Raw genomic sequence first — 17166 nt, forward strand, 5'->3', positions numbered from 1 at the left:
TTCGGAAAAGCACAACTATTTTCGTTAAAACTACTAGTTTGCGACAACTTCACCTGGTTTTCTTACAAAGTGGAATGGAATAATAATTGATGATTTTCTGCAACTTTTTTTTTGTCTTATTGGTTTTGGCCTATATGTCAGACATACATATAAATATATAATACTTATACTGTTGCAAGTTGGGTCCACATGTCAGTCACTCATACCAGTTAAAGTTGTGGGGTTTTGGTAAAATTGTTCACAATCGTTGTAGTTTTGTTAGATGTCCTGCTATAGTTACAGCTAACTGATAATTTGCAGTTTTACGAAATCCACTCTAGGAAATATTACTCCCTCCGTTTTAAAATGTTTGACACCGTTGACTTTTTAGTACGTGTTTGATCATTCGTCTTATTCAAAAAATTTAAGTAATTATTTATTCTTTTTATATCATTTGATTCATTGTTAAATATACTTTCATGTACACATATAGTTTTACATATTTTACAAATTTTTTTAATAAGACGAACGGTCAAACATGTGCTAAAAAGTCAACGGTATCAAACATTTTGAAATGGAGGGAGTATTAGGGTATGCAGAGTCCAGGAGCAAACGGTCAAATTTCTCATTTTTAGAACGCCCAGCAGATGGGGTCAAATTTATCATCAAGGAGTACTACTCAATTGTTGCAAAACCCATTGTCATATATATGATCATCCTCGGTGTATCTGGTAATGTTGCTTGATGGCATGATAGCAACAGCATGCCGGCATTGACATGGTAAAAACAAAAATAACTCATAATTAAAAGAGGACACACACTTCATGTGGGGTCATGTGGCTCTTAACACCGGTTAAGAGTTACAAGAAACATCATTTTGTTTGACTTGCCTCTATCGATTAGTGTGAAAATACAGAGAAGACGTTTGGCTTATCAACTGGCGTTTAGATGTCATGAGACTATGAGAGTGATAGGAGGAGAGTGGCAGGTCAGGAAGAATGATCGACACCGGGACAGATCATACTTAATTATATAATGTCGACATGATTGTTGAGGGAATGATACGTTTTTAGGCCTTGTTTGGGGCAAATTCTTGTGCTGGCTGTCATTGACTAGGAGTTGTGTTCTTCGCCCTGGAATTTAATCTTTCTTGGGTATTGCTTCCTTATCATTTGATCACCTATCTTATTAAAAATTACAATTATCATTTACTCCCTCCGTCTCAAAATATATGCATTTTTAGTATAGTGACAAGTCAAACATTTTTAACTTTTACCATTAATAGCAAAAAAATAAAAAAGATTAATCATGTAAAATTGATGTTACTAGATTTATCATTAAACAAACTATCATAATATGTAACTCTTTTTATTTAAAACATCTTACTTTTATAGATATTGTTAGTCAAAGTAGCATATTAGAGACCGTGTTAGGGTCTAAAAATGCTATATTTTGGGACAGAGGGAGTATTTCTTTGTTATTTGTTTTATCATTAAATACAGTTTTAAGCCTGATTTATATTTTTTATATTCACATAATTTTTTTTAAGACATATGATCTAATGAAACGTATATCTGAAAGTTAGAGGAAGTATTTTCCCCCTACTTTTGTTCTTTCTACATAGGAGATATTTAATTACTCCTATTAATATATGCAAATTACAGCAGGAAGCCTAAAATGGTTTAGTAACTTGCAGTGCTATAGAACAAAATTGTGAACTCTGGAATCTGGAGTCTGGATGCTACAAAACTAGTTTTGTCTGTATAGTAACTATTCTGCTGGTAACGCACTGAACCAGGCAGGGTTTCAGCAACAGATATTGCTAGGCAATACTCTGGCTAGGCACCATGGCTTCAAGTTCCAACCATTTATAAATCAGAAGCAAAACAAAACAGTACTCTTCGGCCTGGGAATTGCGTTGCTTTCATCTAGGCCTGCCCTGTATTCATTACCCATCCACATATCCATACCCACATTATTTGGGTAGGGGAGGGTATTTACTCATTTTACCTACTTCGTCCATATCCATTTGTTATATGTAAAATTTGGACATAATTTTTTAAACTCGTGTTTCACATTACAAAATTTTATAAATTTTGGAGGGATGATTTATTATATGAAAAAAGCAACTTTGTACAATTTTGATCCCTTTCTACATCTGGGACCCATATATGTCTCTTCTTTTATTCATTGGGTTACCCATACCCATTGGGTAAATGATAACGCCCACTTAATTTAGGTATGGGTTAATCTTTTTGTAGATGAGGATGGGTAAAATTGAGATGGATTCACCCAATACCCTCCCCAGCAATAGGCCTACTTTCATCACTATCTCAAGAATCCAAGACTATGAAGTATGAACTACCATTAATTTCCTTGAAACTTGATAGCAATGATCCAGGCCTGTTTGGGAACAATAAATTTGACCAAATTGTATACGAAAGAAAGAGATTCCTACGGAAATTCTACCTCCCAAACGAGATGAAACCTAGTAACCTACAGGCTACAGCCATAAATTCAAAACATGGAAAGCTTGATTTTTCCCCCATACATGTACAATGGGCTTACATTACGGAGCCGCAACAACTCACAGCCGGAGGTGCTCGAAAAGCTTGGACGTCACAAGAGCAGTTTGCTCATAGACCGATATTCGTTAGCGAGATTGCAGTTCTTGAAGCAGAGGGCCAATCCTTTGAGCGCCAAGAAATAATGCGTCGACAAGCACGAGTGCTCCAACCTGTTGTTCCAGGAAGGAACATATAAAAGCATTTCCATCGGAGAAAAGAATTGATGTGTGCCTCTCTTGAATTCAGAGGATTACCAAACGGCCTGTGAAGATCAGACGGTAGCCCAGCCCTTCTTTCACAGCCTGCGCTCGTTGCTGATCCGTCCAGCTGAAATGAAGTCGTTGTCAGTACACAAAGCTTAAAGATTTGTAATCAGATGGAGTGCTCTGGAGTATGGAGGAGCGATAGTGCATGCTTCTGTGGAAGTCTGAAACATATTTCTAATAAGAAAATCCCATTATAATGCTCATCTGCCTGTGTAGACACAATCTGAAGTTTTAAGTTGTTGGCGAGTTCTAGCTTGCCTATCTCATTATCACATTATTCTGTTCTTGTACTCAAACAACTGCTTTGATTTTAATACATGACTTGTGTATGTAGATTGGACAGATAATAATAGGGATAATAAACCACTAGGAGGGGAGAATAGCTGGGGTCTTGAAACCTACCCGAAAAATTCCGAAACCCCACCAATACCAGCAAGCTTGAAAGGCTGGGGACCTTCTCGCTCAAAGTCCTGAAGGGGTAAAATTATAAACCATAATTCAGTAAAAAGAAGTACTCCCTCCATCCCCTAATATAAGGGATTTTGACATTTTGCTTGCACTGTTTAACCACTTGTCTTATTCAAAAATTTTGTGCAAATATAAAAAACAAAAAGTTGTGCTTAAAGTACTTTGAATAATAAAGTAAGTCACAAATAAAATAAATAATAATCCAAATTTTTTTGAATAAGACAAATGGACAAACAATGCAAGCAAAATGTCAAAATCCCTTATATTAGGGGACGAAGGGAGTAGCATATATGAAATAATTATTTCTTTTCCCAATTCCTACCTCCTCTTCAGCTGCTTCCAGTCCTCCTTGTACCCAGAATAAATTTTGGAAACCAGCACCATAGAGTTGCTCACAAGCGGCCAATGATCTGACCGAATTACGGGCAAAAGTGAACACAACTAATAAAATTACACATCCATGAAGGGCAACACAAGAATGCATTACTGAATTGACTTTCTCAAAAGGTAAACAAGGCGATAAAGTATTGATATGCAATTATGCATATCAAATTCAGCATTGATAAGATAGTGAATTACCTCAGTCCCTTCTGGCAAACTACTATGATATCTGTATCTTTAGAAAACTTCTCCTCAACTTGTTGTACAAAGTTCCTAGCAATTTGATCTACGATCAGTCAATCTTACTGTTCTGAAAATAGCAGATGAAAGTTCTAAATTCAGTAGATGTTGAGCGTACTTGTTAACTGTCATTGTTGAGCTGCCACTCCACCAGCCACCTAGGGAAGTCATGGGAGTTCGATCATTTGGATGTCCCGAATTGTAGGAGGGGTGATGTAAGAGTTGAAAAATAAATTCACAGGCTCACAGAGGATAGAACACTAACATAAAACAGAAAGCTACACATGCCTTGGTTCAAGTAATTGTGTTTCATGAACTACTAATGTGGTTAGTATGATGGTAATCTAAAAGACGTATGTAAACTGGTCAAACAGCCCAGAGAAAATCATCATTGCATTATCCATTCTAGAGTGTACACATGGAAAACATTCCATGTTACAATCTCCTGTGCTTAGTTTAATGATGAACAATGAGAACAAGGTTTGTAAAGAAAGCATTCAAGAACAAGAGATTGACAGTCAGGTTTGCATATGGTGACCCTGTTTAGCATACCCATCACATAGTTGGTGAATTTCTTGCCGGCGCCACCCAAATCAAACGATGTATCCACATCAAATACAGGAATCCAGGTAGAGCCTTTCACCCAGGCCTGCAATGCGCCAATTCAAATACAATCAAGGACAACGAAAAACAATCCCATTCCGCAATAATCAAACACCCCTTTACTTTAAGAGTCTTGACAGGCAGCGAGACACAACCTTTTGACGCTCATTCGAGGGCCTAACATCAAGGAGGACCTTGTCAGTGAGCTTGAATGTATAGCCAGCTTCCCTGGGTGTAAGAGTCTTGATCTTCTGCTCCCTAATCTTCAGGCAGAGCATCATTCCCACACACACATGAACAGCAGAAGATCAGCATTTCAATAGCCATAGATCACGCAAGATGATACTGAATTGAAACCCAAATGTGGGGGAAATCGTAAGAAGAATTTGCAGGCAGGGAGGGTTAGGGTAAGGTGAAGGGACACACCAGAGTCTCCCATCGCCTCCGGGCGGCGGCCATCTCCTTGGCCAGCTTCACCTCCTCGTCCTCGCCCTCCTGCTCCCCTCCCACGGCCGCTCCCATCCTCACCACTCCACTCCACCTCTGCACCCAAGAAACCACTCACACAGTTGCAGTCACCGCTCAGTGGAAATGAGAGCAAAGGAGAAGGGGAGGAAAGCCAAGAAAGGAAAATGGCCGCACCTTTGAAGGAAGGAGACGAGGGCGGAGGCGCCTGGGGCGGCAGGAAGAGGACCACGCCGCGGCCGGGGTGGCGGCGCCGGCGCCGGATACGCGGCGCGCGAGGCCGAGAGGTGACGGTGGCGCGGCCATGTCTGTGAGATGGCCGTGTTCTTTCAGACGGAGGTTTTTTTTAGCTTCTAGCCGTAGCATTATCCCCCCAATCCAGTTCCCTGCCCTGCAATTGGATGATGGGGGTGCAACTCCAGACTTGTGGGACCCTCGACAGCGCTAAGCCAGATTGCGATGTAGTGGTATTTTCTCAGTCCCAAAATAGATCAACGTATAAATACGAAAGGTGAATCTAAAATGACCTTTTTTAAAAAATGAACACGTGATAAATGTTTATTTTTCACAAAAATAAGCTTCCTTTTTAAAATGGGAATGCTATGAGACGGCTGCCATTTGTATCATGTCCTAACTGATATCAGGCGACACCTACTAGGTATAACCTGATAAGTATCACATGATACCTCGTAAGTATCACCTGATACCTAATAGTTGTCGGCTGATACCGATTATGTATCATACTACCTCCGTCCTAGAATATAACAATCTAAAATGGGATGAGACAAATCTTAGGACAATGTATGTAGACATGCCTCATGTCCAGATATATTGTCTTAGGATGGGTCTCATCCCATCCTAAGTTGCTATATTCTGAGGCGGAGGGAGTAAGTTCTAAGTTCTAACTGGTACTATCCTGTTTGAATGGGATTCCGTTCTAAGTTTTAAGCACCGTCATCATGTATCGAGCCTACAGTTGGTACTTGGGCCAGCACGTCCCATAATGGGTCTAGAATCTTGGCACGACGGGCGGCCTAGCCTAGCCTAGCCCGGTAAATGGGCCGTTCTTGTGCCAGCTCGGTACGCTGATAAACCAATAGCATGTGAATGGCTCGATAGCCCAACAAACACAAGGCCCAGACTGCGAGGTCACCTCGGCCAGCTCACCACAGCGGTGCCGTGCGCTCGTCCGTCGGCCACCATGGCACACTGTGTCTTCTCTCAAGACATCGACATTGAAGGTGCTCAGCGGCTAGCGGCGATGGAGAAATAGGCGGTGGCGGTGGCAGCACAAGGTATAGCAACGATGTTAGCCTTTCTTTAAGCAATAAAATCAACAATCAATACAAAATCATAGGCAAGTGCAAAACCATTATTTTATGGTGCAGTACAGAGTCTAGTGGAGTGCGAGTATATACTCCATCCATGGACTTGTGGGCCCATTACCACCCCTAGCCGTGGGAGACGGCGACCTGGTGGTGGGGCGTGGAAAAGAGGCGACCTGGTGGTGGGCCATGGAAAAGACAAGTAGGTTAGAGTCCGATGGAGAAGGGTGGTGAGCTAGCATTGGAGGCGGGGCTAAAGCGAGCTTGTTGTTAGGACGTGGTGTGGATGGTGGTGGATCCAACTGCAGGGAGCCATTCGAGATGAGGAAAACGGTGAGGCTGGTGCACCTCACTACCAACTACTAAAAGATGAGTTAGGGGGGGGAGGGAAGGTCCACCAAAGGCGCATACCAACGGATTAAAAGATGAGGAGAGAGGGGAGGGGAGGGGGTGGAGGGGGAGAAGGTCAGCCAAAGGGGCCTCGTTGGCGCTATTGACGTCTTCATATCAATCGATGGGGTCGGGCAGTGGCGCATTGGTACGGAGGAGGCATGGTTGAGCTGATGTCATGTGATGCCATGGAGGGAAGAGAAAAAGAACAGGAGGGTTATGGTTTGGAGGGATTTACACGAATCTTAAAGCAACCCGATGGTCTAAAATCTACAAGATTGTAGGGGCTCCCAAAATTTAACTCCAATTAATCTTGGATTAGGGCCGAAACAATTGATGCTACTTGTTCATGCTGATGTTGCTGAAACAATGTTTCTTTGTAGAAATGAATTTACATCTTATGTTGCTTGCTTCATAGAGTAGTGCGATAGAGATGCACACGATCTCGCTTCAATCTGATCGCATTGTTGTCCTTGGAAACAAGACAACGCTACTAGAACAGGGAACCAACTCATTTACCTGGCGAAGTATGCAAGGCGACAATTAATGGAGGGGATACACTGACCAGGATTGGGCATGCAGAAATATGTGTTCAGAGCACTTCGGGAGATGCTAGGCCTTAGCCTTTATGGCCATCCAGTTCCCAGGCTCCCAGCTTTGCGATTGGATCAGGGGAGTGCAAATGCAGTCATGTGGGGCCTGGAGTCAGAGGGGAGCCTGAAGAACCTGCATCACTGGCTCACTGGCCCACTGCATGACAACACAATACAACGACCGCGAACATAGTTACACAATCCACAAGTACTCAGCAAATATGCAAAAGCAGGATATGGTGTTACACTATTGCCTTACGCCAGTAATCTACGAAGACTTCATTGTTCCCACAAGAGAGATTACTAGTTTGGCAACAAGCGTACAACAGATTATATAAGACAGCACATGTCCAGAGTAACATTTACTTCGAATAAATTACAGGCTCGCCCTCAATACAGGCGTACAACAAATTGCATCGCATCTAATCTATAGTATTCGTACATGGCATTTATACATTAAAATTGGTGGCTTAAAAAGGGAGACCTTGGGGGCGCAATCCAAGACATTTCTTCAGGGCGATTCTGGCCTTCTCTGCCATCATATAACCGTGCAGGTTGCTCCATTTGGACAGTATGAAATGTCTTGCTGCACACATAGAGCATTAGCTGGCAACAGCCATTGCTAACCGCGGTGACAAACTTGGCCAGTGTGCAGTGCCACATCGCCATGCTGATCTGGTGTCTGATCCTCACGTGAACAACTCTTTAGATAGAAGCTGTTGCGCAAGGTACTGGCCTTCTGGTTCCTCAAGGTAAACCTTGTCAGTCAGATAATTCTGTAGATTACTTGCAGCCTCAGCCTGAATTCGTGAGCCTTGTTCCTTCAAAGCGGGTAAGAAGCACCGCAATATTACATCTAGAAGTTTCATGAACTGTGATCCGTATTTCTTGTGAAGTGCAAAACCAGCAACCTGAACAGAAACAGAATCCAAGTTGGCTACAACAAACCTGCTACAAGCACACACGCATAGGAGGGGATGGGGGTCTTGAAGCATATTTTTACCTTGAGGAAAGCATGAAGGGCACAAGCAGTTGCTGTGGTGGCCGGGAGAGTATTAAGGAACATGGCAAGCCATTTCCACCCCTCAGCTAAGCCATGTGGATGCCGCACGCCCCTAATTTCGGTCTGTAGAAAAAAATTGCGGTTGTATTTCAATTCTAAATAAAACATCAATTTGTTGAACAGAAGTCTGCTGCTCAAATAAAACGATCATATGAAACAGTATTAACACTGGATGAACTTACGGAACTGTGATAGTGAATTCAATTAATGTGCAAAGCAACACATGTTACACTCAGAGTCAGTGCACTGAAAAGAGTTATCTGATCACTGAGAGTCGTATGCACAATGCACTGTGCTAGTTGGAGCCATTTTGGCAAACTGTCTTTCACGTTGGTTGTAATGGTTTTTCTGTGAGCTCGTCACCTCTGTGTCGGCCCATGTCTAAATAATATCCCAGGAAAGAAAAACTGAGAAATTGCAATTAAAGAGAAATAATAAGCCCTTTTTGCAACAACCAACAAGACAAGAAAGCACCATATTAGTAGAGAGGGAACCAACAAAACACTCAAAACCATTAAATGCATACCCATTTCTAACAATTAATAACCCTAACAGCTATTTTTACCACACTAGTAATATTAGAAAACAGGCCATACACACCTGAATCATTGCAGCATACAGCTTGACGTATGCGGCAACATATGTCAAATAACTTTCAGTGCTCTCGAGTTGTCCATTTTCTTCCTGGTAGCCAATCAGTCTGTAATAATCTCTATTCCGTACTTGTGCCTAAACAATTACAAGTAGAATCAGGAAAAAAAATACATGAGCTAAACACAAAAATAATTATGTGAATAAAACATCATTATAATTGTTCAAAACACCTAAATAGAACACCTCACTTGTTTTTTCCATTGCTGCTCATATATAAGCAAGAATATAAACAAGCTGCAAAGATATTGAGGAGTTTAGTGGCATGAAGACTTACGTTTAAAGCATGCAGATGCTTTGGAACTGTGTACATGCAAACTCTGTGGAACTCAGCTAGAAGATAATCCATTGCATCTGGTACCTGAGCATTTGTGTTAGTAAATTATTAAACTTCATTGAAAGAGCAAAGCCAGGATAGGAGTGTACAGAAATATTGGAACTAGCTATCGTCTTAGTGGTCATGCAGCAACGAATTTTGTTTTGAGTTCCAACCATGATAAGAAAATCACAAGATTGTGCATTATGTGGTTGCAAACTAGGCTGCAAAAAAGTTGATCAGTGTATGACAAAAGATACACAGTAGCCCTATGTTCATCGGAATCAACTGGAGTATCTATCCCAGCTACTGGCAAACAGCATGTGAGTTTCCATGCTCCATAATTATTAACCTTCCACTGTTTATTGCCATCAAATTTAAGGACACTTAACATCCACTTCCTCTAACCATGACGAACAGTGCAATAGTTCATCATTGCATGCCACTTCATGTTTAAATGAGGTGTCAAAAGCAGCTTCAACTTTTAAACTTAACATGAAACATAACGAAAATTAGTTACTGTGGGTTTCCATTCCACTTATTAAGGATGAGCTGTCATGTAAGGAAGAAATAGTCTTTTCCTACTATAAACTAATTTTAAGTATCAATATACTTCCACCAATCAAGAATTCAAGATCACAACATATGCCTTCTGAAATATCAGAAGAGAGCTATAAGAAAGAAAACTGAGTGCGGTGAATGTCCAGAAAGTGAGCACAATTCGATATGCACTTATTAACAAAAGTAATGCCTAGTAAAACTAAAAAACACAAAAATACCTGGCTGGTAACTAGAAGCATGACATATCCACAAGCAAAGGCCAAATTTCCAAACGTTTTGTCCTTTGTATTTCTACTCTTGACGATTGAAATAATCTGCAAATCAATATCAGGTCAGCTATGTAAGTCAACAATATCAAGTAGAATTCAGTATGTCAAAATGGACAGCCCGGTAGGACTCTAATTCTAGTACATGAGAAGGCCAAAAATTTCTAGTTAGAGTTATGTGAGCACACTTAAGTTCATGTTGGCAACAACAGACCAGTACTGCAGAGGTATACACTACAATAGAGAGACTATGCAAAGCCAAAAAGTGAAGTGGTAAATCCATGTTTCTAAAAAAATGTAACTGAAGTTTAGATGATTGGTATGTTAAATGGTGACATGATGCTATTACTTTACATATTCTAGACACATTTTTTCTATTAAAAAAATGTGTCTAAAAATTGTAAGGTCATCATGTAGGCAGTTAACATACCAATTATCTAAACTATAAAACAGGTATTTGATGGTTCATGTTTCGACTTTCAACTATTGACCGACAAGTCAGTTCATAAAGCAAGTGTTTGGGCCTAAGTTTATATTAGCAAGTATGTTCGTACTTATATTGAACATATGGATAAAAATATTGCATGGTCATGTCGTTCAACTCAGACTTTTTGACATTTCACACATATTTATGATGCTACTCGTTTGAAAAAAGAGGCCATTACCACATAAAAGTACCTTGTTTGCAAATATACGGCAAGCAATTGGACGTGGGCAATCCTGTCCATCCAAAGCTTTAATAAGCTCACCAGCCCTTGCTCTGCAACAAATGTTTAGGGGTAGATTTCAAATTAAATAAATATTCAAATCAAATACTCACTTTAAAACCCTTCAAAAACAACTATATGACCAAAAGGCAATTAGTTCTTATCACGCGTCAAATGATGGAAAAAGGAGAATAGATGTAGATCTTTTTTATTTGAATGTGCTTATGTGCATTGAGCTATACGGATCTAGGCAGTTAAAAATATGTTTTATACATATACTCACTTTACACTGTCAGTAGTCGGCATAAGTTTACCAATAGATTTTGCAATTTGTCGGTCATATCTGCTGAACTCCTGCACAATAAAAACAATAATAGTCAAATACAAGCTTAGCACAATTCTCATCCATATGGCAAAAGAACTGAAACCAGCAGGGTGACCATCATTCATCATCAATGTTAAAACAACAAATTTGCAGCAAATTGTACAAATGCAGTTGGAAGACCTTGCTGGAATGAATGTTCGCTGGCACTTGATCAAGTAATGCACGCCTCCGCAATTCTGCTTCCAGTGCAGAATGATCAGCAAAGACTTTGATCCCTGTTATGAATGAGCAATCAACATTAATATCACAGTCCTTATAAAATCAAGCTACGATAGTCAGCCAGTGACCAGTGTAGTTAGGAAATTAACACCAAGGCTAGAAATTATTCTTGATACAAAAATGGAATGTCTGATGCAGCGCATGAATGTGAAAGCAGAACCACAGTTTTCCCTTGTGTTATTTATGTCTGTATGCTTTTAAGCGTTGAAACTGTGTATCCCTTCAAGTTTTGCATGGTTCCTGGATCCCACTACAATGGATTTTAATTATATTTCAAATATTGCTGTTAGGAGTAGGTTGTCTCAGTACCACAACCTTTGTGCTAATTAAGGAAACATGGTAAAGTTCTAGGGGCTGAACATGGGTTTTGCATAGTTGAAGATCAGTTAGGGGTGATTATCCTTCTGACATGTTCTAATACTTTTACATGATATATATGGCCCTTCATGAGCCTAAGCCCACAGTCTAAATGAGTAAATATACAAGAAAAATGAGAAGGTTAATCCTTAAATTTACGTTTTAGATTAATATCCACCATTTGATGTTCATAAGCATTAAGCTGTGATAATGGCTGCCTGACTTAGTATGAAAACTAGTTTTTAAGAAATATGTATATAGACACAACCTGATTCTACTAAGCATATCAATCAGCAGATCTTCAGAATAGCTCCATAAAACATTGCGATATAAACTTATAATGGTTCTGTAAAAGCAAGAAATACCTGGTAATTCAGATTTAATTTCACTCTTGTTTGCCCTCATTGTTCCTGCAACGTTGTTCTGAGAATTTTGGCTGGATTTGGAAACCTCAGCTGCTGCTTTCTGAGCTTCTGCTGCTTCCTTTGCAGCAGCCTCAGCTGCTGCTTTCTGTGCTTCCGCTGCTAACTTTGCAGCTGCCTTCTGTCTGGCCTGCATCATAGTTCATGAAATTTCTGGTAAACTGGTTATGCATTTAAGCGACTACCAGTGAAGTAAAGAAAATTAGGTTTCTGAACTACGTAGGTTGTAAAGAAGTTCAGTGAAGAAGTAACATGAATAACAAGGTATTAGATGTAACTGAACTAGATGGAACTCAATGGACTAAGTATTATGATAAATACCAGAGCCAAAAGAAATAACAATGAATTAAGTCTCACATATTGACATATATCAAAAGAAATATATCAGTTTATGTTAACAAAAACACACCAAGTGACCAGCACATCTAGGCAAACAAACCTCTGCTTCTTGTTTGGCTCTTTCCTGCCTTATTTTTTCGTCCTTCATGGCCTGCTCCTTTCTTTTAGCTTCTTCAAGAGCAGCATCATCTCTTATTCTACGTTCCACAATTTGCGATTTCTGTTCATGATCCCTTTGGACCATAGACAAATGTTTATCAAGTACTTCTGCACTGCAAAAAGGCAACAATTATAACAAGGTACAGAATCCAACAAAAGATCATCAGAAATCCAAGTATAACATATAACGAAAGATCATCAGAGTATATGTCCTTTATCCTGTGAGAACTACTACAAAGGAAAACAAATACAAACGCTAACATGCAAAGTTTCTGAAAAAATATTTACAGTGCTAATGATTGAACTGGAACATAAAGTTACTACACAAAGAAGTACAAAAACTATATAATTGTGTCACAGATAGTTAATTCCTTATATAACACAAATAGAGCATTTAAAAAATAGTCAACCCTTAGTCTCAGTCACTAATCATTTGACCAAACACCACAGGTATAAGTATGGAATATTTGTACGTTAAACCACACGATTTAATCAGTTGTGAATAGAATATATAAATTGCTGCAAAATGTAAAGAGCTGAAACCTTGGGCTTGGAATTTCCCATTGATCATTTAAGTAGCAAATTTAACCAAATAACGGTGAGGATAATAGCAAATGGTGGAGGAAACATTAAGGATCTTAGTATTAGTCCACAATCACCCAATAAACCTTTATATTGGAATCTGTGCATATAGGAGATGATTGTTTTCTCTTCAAAACTATGTGCACTAGAAATAATCCATAATAAACTGTGTAGCTACTAGCAAGGTCCGTCAGCCTTCATGAATATATACCTTTTCCACTCAGGAGTAATAAACTATATTGGAATGAAAAACTTAGCACTTTGTAAGCCCTCTTTACAATAAAATAAATTGAGTTATGACAAATAAAAATGGCATAACTTTACAAAGCAACCACCAATAAAAATTCAGTCTTGACAAACTAGTACAAGAATATCTTGATATGTGCCACAGAAAATCCTCCAGTAACAAAAGAGAACAAACTAGTACGGAAGTTAACCCTAGTCCCAGAAAATTGCATCACCAAAGACCTTGTAAAACATACAGTTTCCTCAAAATTTGAAAAATCAACAGTAATCATGAAATGTAGATTTAAAAAGACACAGGAGAAACAATTCAACAACAAAAACATACATTTTTCTCTGGAAGTGGACATCTAGCCTTCTGTCTATCTCTTTTCTTGATTCTGCGTATTTCTGTAGTCGAGCAAATGCAGAAACTGTTCGCTGGATTTCACTTTGGTGGCATACCTCCAATGCAGATAGTTTACTTCTGACTTCCTCCTGAAGAAAAAAAATCATATGAAGAAAATGAACAAAAAGGATTCAGCAGATTTAATAAATCCATCATGGTAAAAAATAAAGGCATGCAACATCAGCCAAAAAGATAATTAGTACTATGATACCCAATACTTAGAAATTTAGTCATACGACATCCCTGTTGGCTTTCTATGTTAAACTTCTTGGATCACAATATCCAATTTGAAGTAAATGCAGTATTGTATTTGAAAAATCTTCTTCAAGTAGCAACTAACAGAAGTGATGTATTGTTTTTCTTGAAATTTCATCATGTCATTATCCAACCATATCAGTGTGGCACTACACTAACCTTAAAGGGAACAAACAAAAGCTTCATTCAGGAATTCATATACAGTATAACCTTAGAAAGATGAAAGATAATGGAAGCATCCACATGCCTGGATAGCTTAAAATACCTACATAAAGGTGAGGAAAAAAGATATAAAGTTGATCCGTAAAGTGTAACCTAATGCCATGGTAACCCTAAACTAGAATGAGGACTAATGGTAATGAAAATAATTCAATGGTCTATTGCCAACACATCAAAGAAAAATCAGCCCATAAGTACTGCATTCAGTAAGAAAGATATAACAGTATAGATTGATGAATACACACTTGAACTTTCAGATGATGCTCACGTTCCAGCTCAAGCAGAATGCTCTTCTCTAGGCTCCGTTTCTCCATCAGGTGATATGGTGCAATCCTGCCATCCATTTCATCCTCTGATTCTTCAGCATCACTAGGAAGAAAACAAAAGAAGGGGATATCTCACACAATACGCCATTCATTTAAACTTAATTGCAGATAATGTACCGTACTTCAAAGCAAATAAATTGCAATTGCAGTGGCCAAATTTCAGCATCAAATCTTCACCTGGATTCAAGATCATTGCATGAGAACCTTGCTCCAGTGGCCTTGGCCACAAGAGCCCGGGACTCCCCATCACTGTCGTAATCGTCCTCATCCGTGTCATCTTCCTCTTCAACCCGCATCACAAAGGCCTTCTCCCTCACGCTGCCACTGCTAGCCCTAAATGAACCAAAAAAAAATCATATAGAAGTAATGTAGAGGGAAACGATTGCAGCTTATCGGCGAAACCATAAGCAAGGGAGCGCAAGGGATTGGAGAATAGAGATACCACTCCGGCGGCTGCTTGAGGGGCGTGGGCTGCGCGGTGCGGCGAGTGGCCTCGAGCGCGTCGAGCTCGGTGAGGACGTCGCCGAGGGTCCAGCTCGGGCGGGGGTCGAGGGCCCTAGGGCACCGCAGCTCCACGCGCGCGAAGCCCCTGCGAGGAGGAGGAAGACGTAGAGATCAGCCTGCCTGCCATTAACGAACACCAAGCGGTGACGAGCGGAAACGGCGATGGGGGGCTCACATGGCAGCCGTCGACCGGCGAGGTCCGCCTCGGAGGTGGCGCCCCGCCCCGGAGCGGATTGGAGCCGCGCCGGCGCAGCAAAACCCCCTAAGTTGCGGGAGGCGGCGGCGGCGGCGGCGGCGGTGGCGGAGAGGCGGTGGACGCTAGTTGGGTCTCCCGGCTCCAGTCCCACCTCCAGCCGCTAATGGAGCCGTGCAGACAAGACGCGGTCTCCCTTGCTGCCGCGCCCGGTTGGCTTCCTCGCCGTCGCCGCTGCGCCCTGCCCTCCCGTGCCGCGGTGCCGCTCCGCCTCAGACTGGCCGCCGCCGCCGGAGCGCGAGGCCGGGATGCGCCGCCGCCGGACGTAGAGGAGAGATGGGCCTTGGGCCGAACACTGGTTCCGGAGGTTTCGCTTGCTTATTTTGGAAGTACGGTTTTCTGAGAGCAAACGGCAATTCGAAATAAAACCCCAGAACTGAACTACGATAAAAAACCAAAACGGAGAACGAAACCGAAAAGCAAAGAAAAACGGTAGAAATTCGATTCGGTGGACCGACTTGGATCGGCGATGCGAGGAGGTCGGCGGCGCGGATAGACAGCGGAGCAGATCGACGCCGGAATGGGACGGGGAGGCAGCCGTCTAGGCCATGGCTGGGCCAATCTGGCGGGCTGGGGAAGACGAAGATGACGCCAAGGCTGGGCCAACCTGAGCTTAAAATGTCGGAATAAGTCTGTTTCACCTCTCTGTCTCTCTCTCTTCTTTTTTTTCTTTTTCTTTTTTCTTTTTTTTTTTGCCCTTGGTCGCATCGCATCCCTTAACCGTAAAACCGGGTCTAACATTCCAACTTCAAAAACAGGTTTAGATTGACTCCTTAGATGGTTTTGGAAGCGGCTTTTGCTGACATGGCAATTTGACTTTGGTTTAGGTGTGCTGACGTGGCAGCCCGGTTATCAAAACAATTGAAAATAGAAATTTGTCCTATATGTAAGTGATAAGAATGAAAATAAAAAAATTTGGGACCCAATTGTCAGCTCCACTCCTCCCTTCTTCAGTTTGTATGTGCTTCAAGCCGCACTATGACACGTCAAGGTGCGGCGGTGTGGCTTGCGGTGTGTACAGATTGAAGGAGGAGTGGGGCTGACAACTACCCCTTCCTCTGTTTTTGTTTATTTTTATCTTTATCACTTACATGTGAGACCCATTTATATTTTTAATTCTTTTAATGACTGAGATACCACCTTAACCAAGCCAAATTGCTACATTAGCAAGAACCGCTTTCAAAACCACCGACGGAATGAAAAACTGGTTTTTGAAGTTGGGGGAAGCGTTATATCCTGTTTTGTGGTTTAAGGATGTCATTTGACCAAGGGCAAGGGATGAGTGAGGTGAAAATAGACTTATTCCTAAATGTATGATCGGACTTGGATGTCCCATTAAAGAAACATTTTGGGCCTATTCAAATTGTAGCCAAAATAAACCTTACCATTTTTTTTTCAATTTGGCAATATTGCCAAGTTTTGATATGATATCTTATGTATTTATCAGAGTTTGGTAAAAATTAAATTGATGCACATATTTAACAACTTTACCAAAAAAAAATGGTATGATTTGAAATGGCATCAATCTTAACAACCCATTCATATGATCAATTGATCATGTTATTACAAGAAGCAAAACAACTTAAATTTTGTTTAAAAACACATAAATTATATATTATCCCAACAAATAAAACGAAAGAAAAATTAGTTTTCAGAGATAACAAAACTGAAGAG

At 40.6% G+C, this 17166-nt stretch overlaps 2 protein-coding genes across 2 annotated transcripts; both read right to left on the minus strand.

Moving 5' to 3' along the window:
- Window positions 1-2327: 2327 nt before the first annotated feature.
- Window positions 2328-5314, minus strand: LOC127761271 (rhodanese-like domain-containing protein 11, chloroplastic). Its single transcript, XM_052285541.1, has 10 exons — window positions 5147-5314; window positions 4931-5047; window positions 4660-4767; window positions 4454-4550; window positions 4020-4059; window positions 3860-3934; window positions 3603-3690; window positions 3215-3282; window positions 2801-2873; window positions 2328-2716 (listed from the first exon to the last, which is right to left on the minus strand). Exons 1-10 carry the CDS (start codon window positions 5273-5275, stop codon window positions 2633-2635), a joined length of 879 nt encoding a protein of 292 aa, XP_052141501.1. The 5' UTR covers window positions 5276-5314; the 3' UTR covers window positions 2328-2632.
- A 2029-nt stretch (window positions 5315-7343) lies between these two features.
- On the minus strand, window positions 7344-15833 carry LOC127764069 (mRNA export factor GLE1). Its single transcript, XM_052288894.1, has 15 exons — window positions 15415-15833; window positions 15178-15324; window positions 14913-15068; window positions 14655-14778; window positions 13876-14024; window positions 12664-12835; window positions 12168-12354; window positions 11347-11441; window positions 11125-11195; window positions 10813-10894; window positions 10087-10182; window positions 9269-9352; window positions 8941-9069; window positions 8281-8403; window positions 7344-8188 (listed from the first exon to the last, which is right to left on the minus strand). Coding segments are annotated over exons 1-15 (1839 nt in total). The 5' UTR covers window positions 15417-15833; the 3' UTR covers window positions 7344-7966.
- Window positions 15834-17166: the final 1333 nt, after the last annotated feature.

The sequence above is a fragment of the Oryza glaberrima genome, chromosome 2 (genome assembly GCF_000147395.1).
Source record: "Oryza glaberrima chromosome 2, OglaRS2, whole genome shotgun sequence".
In the NCBI taxonomy this organism is placed as follows: Eukaryota; Viridiplantae; Streptophyta; class Magnoliopsida; order Poales; family Poaceae; genus Oryza; species Oryza glaberrima.